The sequence below is a fragment of the Molothrus ater genome, unplaced genomic scaffold (genome assembly GCF_012460135.2).
Source record: "Molothrus ater isolate BHLD 08-10-18 breed brown headed cowbird unplaced genomic scaffold, BPBGC_Mater_1.1 matUn_MA509, whole genome shotgun sequence".
Lineage (NCBI taxonomy): Eukaryota > Metazoa > Chordata > Aves > Passeriformes > Icteridae > Molothrus > Molothrus ater.
This window is the reverse complement of record NW_023416845.1, coordinates 39,944-48,942: the sequence shown is the minus strand read 5'-3', so window position 1 is coordinate 48,942 and position 8,999 is coordinate 39,944. Positions and strand designations below refer to the sequence as shown.

Sequence of the window (8,999 nt, the reverse complement as noted above, 5' to 3'; positions counted from 1 at the left end):
TGAGACAGGCCAAATTATAGGACCCTTTCCTCTGATTACTTGGGGGGAAGAGTATGCTTGTGTCCCTACAGGTAGAGGACTTTGATGGGTTCCAGCAAATAACATTAAGCCATACCTGCAGCCTCTACAAGAACACCAAGAAGCTCTACAGGAGGAGCCCTGGGAAGAATCTACAGAAGGAATCTTGAAGCTTGTGAATAACCATCCCTCACCTCCTACCTATTGCTGATTATTCCCACCAGTTTCTTAACTCCTTAAGCATTATTAATTTTTAAGTCCTATCCACAGGTTGTTCCACCAGACCTGACTCCTAAAGGACTCCTGCTTGCTATACCCATCCTGGTTGATGCCATGCTCCTTGCTAAGACCTGGGAAGTCCCGCAGCCGAAGAAAAATGTCTGGGTTATGTTAGCTAATATCACCAAAGAGGAAACCCTGTGTCAGTCAGTAGCCACCCCTTCTTCATCTGCTTAGTTGGGTTACAAACTAGTGTGGCCACTAACCAAGGATGCCATCCGTGTATTGTGTTCCCGCAATGAATGGATTCACAATCCTGTTGATAACTGGGATTACTGGGCCAAGAACCTACCACACACAGCACTAGAACCCCAAGAACTGGAAATTCTGGGCTCTGTTAGAATGGATTTTTGTGTTAAATTTCATTATATTAAAAAGACTCCCAAATTAATGCGAAATATCATTGATGCTCAGGCTATAAGAGAACAACCAAATACATGGTGGGATGTTTCCCCACATCATTCAGTCTATAAAAATGGAAGTACCTGGTATAACTACACCCCACCCATCCATGGTCCAGTGATTTCTCGGAACAGTTACCATCTGGGATGTTTCTCATTTTTGGAGACAGAGCAGGGCCCGCCATTCTATCTCACATTAAGGGTAGACCATGTAGCATGGGGAGGCTTACTGTGCTAGCACCTGAGTTTGCCTTAATTCATGACTGAAAGATTAAGCATAAGAGATTTATACATCAATTTGAATCAGATTGCAAAGACAAAATTAACTTTTGGAGTAAAGGAAAAATAATAACAGCCTCAATATTGGCACCTGGGGGTGCTGTGGCAAAAGCTTTAAAAATGTTGGGCAATCTAGGGTATGAGTAGGCAAACCAATGCCATGCGTCGAGCACTGAATGAGCTACTGACAGACGCTGACAGTACCAGGCATGCTACTCTGCAAAATAAAGCTGCAATTGACTTCCTGCTGTTAGCACAAGGATGTGGTTGCAAGGACTTCTGTGGCATGTGCTGCATGAATCTTTCATATCACAGTGAGTCCATATACAAGAACATCCAAGTTCAGAGGGAGGCAAAAAACTGCAAGTGGAGGATGACAAGGACTGGTTCAATGGACTGTTAAGAAAAAGGAACTTATCTGGTTGGGCTCTCTCTCTGGTCAAAACGGGTTTACCGATTTTTGTAATTGTTGTTTTGTTTATGTTGTTACTCTGTTTTATGAGTTGTCTGTTAAGAGTTTTTCAGAAATCTTTACAGAAGATTTTTTGTAGTTCAACAGAAAGGGGGAGATGTGGGAAAGCAACTGGCTGGGATAAGCAGTGGTTTAGCCTTAGTGGCATATACAGGAGAAATCAGCCTGAGACCACGGGAAGCAGGATACTGAAAGGGAGATATTTGGTCAGGTCATGGCGAGAAAAGTGTGGACATGGGAGTTGGTATGTTAATGGAATTATTCTATAATAGGTCATGTTTCTGGTTCTTGCTCACAGTTGGTTCAGGACCTGTCACATATAAGGTCATGTTCCGAGTTCGCGCTTGTGATTGGACCCCTGCCCTCAAAATACCCCTATATATTGGTGCATTCACCATGCTCCTTGTCTTTGGATCTTGCCCCTCAGATTGTGCAGTTTCTGTGTTTGTTGTTTTGCTATTAAAGCAATTGAGTCAGGAACAGAAGTGAAGGCAACACAAACTCTAACTCTCTTCAGCAAGCTAATACCAAGTTTATTAGAAACCCATTCCTTTTTATACACTGTTCCAATACAGGTGGACCTGATTGGTCATTTAATCAATACACCATCACCATTGGCTAATTAAGAAGATGCCCTTTGGTAAACATCTTATGAAAAAACAACTGTTCAAAACACCAGCTGCAAGATTGTTTTAATTATTTCTCACAGCCTTCTCAAAACTCTCCAGAACAATTCCTGGGAAAGTTTATCTGGCTTTCTCTCTCTGACCAGACTGTTGCATCCACATTGAAGTTCTTCATCTTTCGGACAATTCCATTGTTCCCAGCCCTCTATTTTTGCCATGCTCCCCCCGGCTAGACAGGACTTGGGGTCACAGAGAGGTGAACTGTGACACCCAGCTGTGTCCCAGCAGTGCCCATGGCCTGTCCCTGCCTGTGGTCACAGCATGGACACACAGCAGGACAGCTGCCAGAGCACCCAGGCCTTGGACAAGGACAATAAAGGAGAGAGCGGAAGTGGAAAAAGTGTAGCTCTCAAAGGACCAGTGCTGTTGCTCTCTGGCAGTGCTGCTGGGTTAAGACTTTTTCTCTTGACTTCTGCATGCAGACACTGCCCCGTGCAGCTGAAGAAGAGGTAACAGAGGGAGGATTTTTGACAAATAAGTCTCTGCAGGAACATTTATTTTATTTAAACACACACAGGGCGTGATTCCTAATTTACACAGTCTGTGAGTCAAGTTAAAGAGGTAGACAGTGAAGTCAAGATGGGATGATGACAAAATTTTCAGTGTGAAAATGATCACATGAAAAAGTAGAAAAGCCTGTCCCTGTCACTCCCAGCATTATTAAAAGCTTTTGAAGGCAGGCTGGGATGTAATGTGTTACATAGTAAATACTTTGCAGAAGGAAATAGAAAGGTTTTAACTTCTGAAAAGCATCCAGCCATCACTTTCCTCTGAGCATTCTTGAAGCTCCTGGTTCCTCAGGCTGTAGATGAGGGGGTTCAGTATTAGAGGCAACACTGAGTACAGAACTGACAGTGCCAGATCCAGGGATGGGGAGGAGGTGGAGGGAGGCTTCAGGTAGGCAAATATGGCAGTCCTGATAAACAGGGAGAACATGGCCAGGTGAGGGTGGCAGGCGGAAAAGGCTTTGTGCGGTCCCTGCTCAGAGGGGATCGTCAGCACAGTCCTGAAGATCTGCACATAGGAGAAAACAATGAATGGAAAACAACCAAATCTGAAATAGATGGAAAACACAAGAACCCTAAGTGGCCTGAGGTGGGATTTGGAGCAGGAGAGCTTGAGGATCTGGGGGATTTCACAGAAGAACTGTCCCAGACCATTGCCCTGGCACAGGGGCAGGGAGAATGTATTGGCTGTGTGCATGAGAGCATTGAGAAAGGCACTGGCCCAGGCAGCTGCTGCCATGTGGGCACAAGCTCTGCTGCCCAGGAGGGTCCCGTAGTGCAGGGGTTTGCAGATGGAAATGTAGCACATGATGGAGAGAAGAGCAAGCTCTGTTGAAAAGCAAAAGACAAAGAGGAATACCTGAGTAGCACATGCAGTGTAGGAGATGTTCCTGGTGTCCCAGAGGGAATTGTGCATGGCTTTGGGGACAGTGGTGCAGATGGAGCCCAGGTCAGCGAGGGCCAGGTTGAGCAGGAAGAAGAACATGGGCGTGTGCAGGTGGTGGCTGCAGGCTACGGCGCTGATGATGAGGCCGTTGCCCAGGAGGGCAGCCAGGGAGATGCCCAGCAAGAGGCAGAAGTGCAGGAGCTGCAGCTGCCGCGCGTCTGCCAGCAGGAGGAAGTGCCTGATGGAGCTGCTGTTGGACATTTGCTGTATCTGGACACGGACCTGTTAATGGATAAGGGACAGTGACAAGTCAGGAGAGGCTGCTTTGAGCCAAACCTGAGCCATTCCCTGCAGACTGTCCTGCTGGGACTCACCCACTCTTGTTCCTGCTCTGGAAGACCTTCACCCAGGTCCCTGCCTGAGCTCCAGATGTGCTGTCTGAGTGTGCCAGGAGCAGCCAGGCCTGTGCATGGGGGGGTCTTGAGGAGCCATCCCTGCCCCGCTGCCCTGGGTTTGTGGCCATGTGGCAGAGGGACAAAGCTGGATATTCAAGATTTGTCAGTGGAATCACACCTAATGCAGAAAGACTTGGTAGCATCTGTACTCACACTTCCAAAGGAAACAGATGGTAGGAGTTGGTTTTAGGAATTTTTTCCTACCCACACATCATTCCTGGTTCTCTGAGGTCACAAATCCCCAGCATTTCTGCTGCATTCAGAAGTTTGAGATGTGAGAGGCAAAGGATTCCTTGTGGCTTAGGGAAGGTGAGGGGCTGGATGGGCTTGTCCCCAGCTGCCCTGGCTTTGCACCTTTGGCTGCAATCAGAGCACAGTCACACTCCCGGGTTACCCTGGGATAAACCAGACCCTGCCCAGAGCAGAGGGATCCCTGAATGTCTCACCCTCTCCAAAGGTCTCTGAGCAAGGTCTCAGCACCCCCTTTTGCCAGGGACATTCACCCAGTGGGCAGAAGGAGACACATAAAGCAAAGGGAAAAGGAAAAAAAGGCTCCCTAAGAACTGCGGTGGCCCCATAAATTCTTGCGCACAAAGACCCAAAGAAGAAAAGAGGATTGGTAAAGTATTCTTTTGGGGCAGGGCAAATACAGGGAATGAACGTGTATGAATGAGAGGCGGGCTGGTTATTCCAGACCTGCAAAGTGAGTGAGTGGTTTCTGAGGGCTGTGTTTCTAATCTTTGATGAGAAAGACAGCCAGCGAGGAGACGAAGCAAGAGATAAAAGGAGTGAAAGAGACCCCCCAGGGTAACTGGGATGGGGTCCCAGGGAGGAGTCAGACCCCTTGGAAGAAGGGAGCTGAAGGTTTTCCTGGCACAATCCACAGGGAAAAAGTGGACTCCCTACAAAGTTGCCGGATTGAGGATTGTCCAAGAGCATCTGGAGTTGGACAACACTCCTGGATTGAGGGATGCCCAAGAAAATCCAGGGTTGGCCAATAACATTTTGAGACTTTACAGTATCCGTGGGTGGATATTAACAAGTGACTTGAAAGTAAAAGGTACCTTGTTGTTGTCTAGTTGTGAGGTGAGAATGAATGAGATATTAAAGATACAGAAGTGAGTGAACGTGAATGAATGAAAGTATATGTGATATAGATTGTTGATTTAAAATTTAACTTCATTTTCTGGAGGAAGGTGGATTGCATTATACTAAAGAAGAGGAAGGATTTCTGTGCTGTGAAGAGAGGGAGATGTCAGGGGAATGGTTTGGAGCACGGACATGTGGGCGGGGTCCTGGGGAAATGAGACAGCGAACCAGAGAAACGGGCTGGGACCCTCAGGAAATGTTGCCTCTCCCTGTCTCCGGTTTCTCTGCTCATGCCAGGAGCTGCAGTCTCCCTACTCGTATCTGCTTCTCTGACTGTGTCAGGAACTCTAGCCCTCCCTGCCCACTCCCGTCCCCACCGTGACTCTGGAGCCGCCTGCTCCTGCTCCTACCTCTGTTTCTTTGTTGATTGCGGCTTTCCTGCTGGCTCCGCTCCTAACTCTGTCCTTTATTGGTTCCAGCCTCACTGCCGACCCCCGCTCTTGTCTCCGTGATTTCAGCTCCTGCTGTATCTATGGGAGGGGTTCAGAGTCCCCGTGTGGTCAGGGTCCCGGGAAGGGACTAGGGATGCCTATTTCTGCTGCAGCAGGGAGACCACCCTCACTTAGAGGGAGAATTGGAGGTGCTTCAGGGGGTGTGCCCCATGAAGGAGTGGGAAGATCATGGGCTCTGTTTTCTGGGGGAAGAATGCTGTCTGGAGCCTTTGATAACTTGGGAAGCGGGCCCCCAGGAGTAAGTATTGGCGTTTGTGGTTGATTCTGGGGCAGAGAGAACTTGTGTGGTGGAGATTCCAGGTGGCTGGCTGGTGAGTCACTGGTCCCATTAGCACAGGGCCCGTACTTGCTGGAGGGGCAAGGGACAGCATTGAAAGCGCTGCTGTGAAAAGAGGGAGAGGGTCCAGCACGAGCGATAAGACCAAGGCAGAGATAGCCTTAATCTCTTGCTAGTTCTCCAAATCTCACAAAGTTGTTCAAGCAAGATTCCTTCCTTCCTTCCTTCCTTCCTTCCTTCCTTCCTTCCTTCCTTCCTTCCTTCCTTCCTTCCTTCCTTCCTTCCTTCCTTCCTTCCTTCCTTCCTTCCTTCCTTCCTTCCTTCCTTCCTTCCTTCCTTCCTTCCTTCCTTCCTTCCTTCCTTCCTTCCTTCCTTCCTTCCTTCCTTCCTTCCTTCCTTCCTTCCTTCCTTCCTTCCTTCCTTCCTTCCTTCCTTCCTTCCTTCCTTCCTTCCTTCCTTCCTTCCTTCCTTCCTTCCTTCCTTCCTTCCTTCCTTCCTTCCTTCCTTCCTTCCTTCCTTCCTTCCTTCCTTCCTTCCTTCCTTCCTTCCTTCCTTCCTTCCTTCCTTCCTTCCTTCCTTCCTTCCTTCCTTCCTTCCTTCCTTCCTTCCTTCCTTCCTTCCTTCCTTCCTTCCTTCCTTCCTTCCTTCCTTCCTTCCTTCCTTCCTTCCTTCCTTCCTTCCTTCCTTTTTTTCTCACTGTTAGGAGGGGGACTTTTGTTCTGGGAAACTGTTAGGTGAATAGGTCTGTGATGCTAAAACAGTTAAACTTTGCTCAGAGGGTAAAAAGCAATAGATGTGATTCATCTTGTGTCAAAATTGGCCTGGCCTTTCTTGTTTAACTAACTGTAGCTCACAGAAAGAAGAATTTGCCTCTGAAACTGTTAGCACAGCTGGATACAAGAAGAAGAGGCAGCTGTGGGAAAAAGCTTTTTTATAAACCCAGAATGTTTTGGGAAATGCTGGGGTAGTATTGTATTCCTTTTGCCACTGTCCTTGTGCTATTAAGTCCTTTTCAGGTACTATTGAAGCAGCAATCTGAACCAGGAAAAGAGGGTGGATTCATGCCAGCAGAATCAAAGAACTTGTGAAAGAACCCGAGGAATGGACTGCAGAATTGTTAAGACTGAAAATCACAGACAAAGACTCTCTAACTAGTTAAAGTTAGAAAGTGGTATGTTTATTATGCCAGTGGGTGGCATGGGGGGCTGAGGGGGAAGTCATTCCCAAAATGTGTGACCACATCGCACAAGGATTTTTGCCTTCTATTTATTTCCCAAAATAATACATATGCACAACCCCAGCACCTCCCATCCCCACTCTGTATTAAAATGAGGTTATTAACCTTTTATGCATGCGCAGTTCTTCTCTTGAATTGGGTCAGTGGTCTCAAATTGGGTCAGTGGTCCCAGGGATGAAGTCAGGAATGTCTTCATCAGGTCTCTGTGACCCTCTGGCACGATCCAAGGCCCCCTGCTTCATGATGGATTGACATGGAGTCCAGGTGCTAGGGCATTGTTCTACTGGTTTCAATATGTTCCTATAATGGTTCACTTGCTCCACTTCCTTTTACAAATGAGCTGATAATATAACAAATAGCTTTATCTTAAGCATTTAATAATAATTAACTTATCGTTGGTGTATCTAACTTCAATTTGTATTTGTTCTAACCCTCAGCTCAAATCTTAAATTTTAAAAATCAATTCACTATCACATCTAAACTGATACCAAATTGACTTTCAAAGGGGGACTGGGTGGGTAATGGTTTGGGAAGACCCAAATGATCCAAGGAATGCACAAAGAATCACACCTAATTGGGAAATAAGGCAAAGCTTACATCAGTGGTTTCAAGTGCTGCCTGGACAAGTCCTGAGATGCCCCCAATACCCTTCCTGGGGAGGAATACTTCCACTTCAAACAGGAGGATCAAGACTGTTTCAGTCAGAAAGTTCTCATATTCTGGCCTTAGCCTGTGACTTGTATAAAGAAAAGGAGGAATTACAATTTCCATCAGTGCCATACCACATAACCTGTCTGATTCATCCCAATACTGGACACACTAGCTGGGTTATATGTAAATGTTTAAATTGTGGGAATAATTGGTATTGTATTTCACAAAATTGACCCTCTCATTGCAGGAAGTGTCGAGTACCAAATCTATCCCCTTTCCAGACTGAACTCAAAACAACTGAAATAATAACTTTGCTTTGTGGATGGGAATTATTAGTACCTGTTGAATGGGAGATACCTGTGGAATGGTGGTGTCTTAGGTTGATAAGGAAGTGAGGTTTTTGGGAAGTTGTAGTCAAACTAATCAGTATTTAAATTTAAATTTTAGCACTTGGTGTAGCTACTGAAGACATGGATATGCTTCTGAGAACATGGGGGTTAAACACAGGGCTGAGGTAGGCTGGAGCCCCTGTAGGACGGAGGGATGGAGGAACACTGAAAGGCATCAGGCAGTCCCCTGGGGGGAGAGAGAGAAAGGAAGAAAGCTTGTACTTGTGCCTGTGCCACTTTAAAATTTGATATCATGTGCTGGCAGCATGGCTGAGAAGGAGAAGGAGGGGTGCGGTGAGAAGGTGCCCAGCTGCAGTAAGAGTTCTGGGCAGGCAGAGGCCAAGAGTTTAACCCTTTTCTTGGATAATGGAAACTTTGCAAATACTGATTTTCTTGGATCTAAATAAGAAGAAAGACAGAAATTAAATAGAAGGAAATGGGCAAGTGTGATGAAAGTTTGTACAAGTAAAACATGTCAAAAAATGTTAAAAAGAATTCTAGGTGGAAGGAAATAATAGACTGACTTTTGTCTGGACTCTTTTTTTTGTACAGCCATAGAACCGAACCATTTTTTCCCTGTAACACAAAGGCTGCATTTAAAGGGAGGCAATGGCTTGGAGCCAAGAGAGTGTGGTAATATTATGTAAAAGAATGCATAAACAAAGACAGATAAGGAGGGTGTGGTAGTGCCCTCTGTCTTCAGTAAAGAAGATCTCTGTTCTCAAAACCCCTTGGACCCAGGGGGTGAATTTGAAAAAGACTGGTTGCTTTTTTGAAGCGACTGTTGCTTTTTTGAAACTGAACAAAACATCCTTTAAAGGGGAACCCTAGAAGCAGTTCTGGTCCATGTGCAGTAGTGAAA

The 8,999-nt window shown here is 46.3% G+C and overlaps 1 protein-coding gene across 1 annotated transcript; it reads right to left on the bottom strand.

Annotated features, from left to right (window-relative positions):
• Positions 1 to 2,870: 2,870 nt before the first annotated feature.
• On the bottom strand, positions 2,871 to 8,611 carry LOC118701441 (olfactory receptor 14A16-like). The gene is made up of 2 exons (XM_054518491.1): positions 8,555 to 8,611; positions 2,871 to 3,809 (listed from the first exon to the last, which is right to left on the bottom strand). Exons 1-2 carry the CDS (start codon positions 8,609 to 8,611, stop codon positions 2,871 to 2,873), a joined length of 996 nt encoding a protein of 331 aa, XP_054374466.1.
• Between the last annotated feature and the right edge of the window lie 388 nt (positions 8,612 to 8,999).

Excerpts from the sequence above, each read along its gene's own strand:
- LOC118701441 (XM_054518491.1), bottom strand. The coding sequence starts at position 8,611 with ATGTTTTACTTGTACAAACTTTCATCACACTTGCCCATTTCCTTCTAT. Across the intron at positions 3,810-8,554 it reads TTTCCTTCTATTTAATTTCT|GTCCGTGTCCAGATACAGCA; the intron begins GTCTTTCTTCTT and ends ATCCATTAACAG.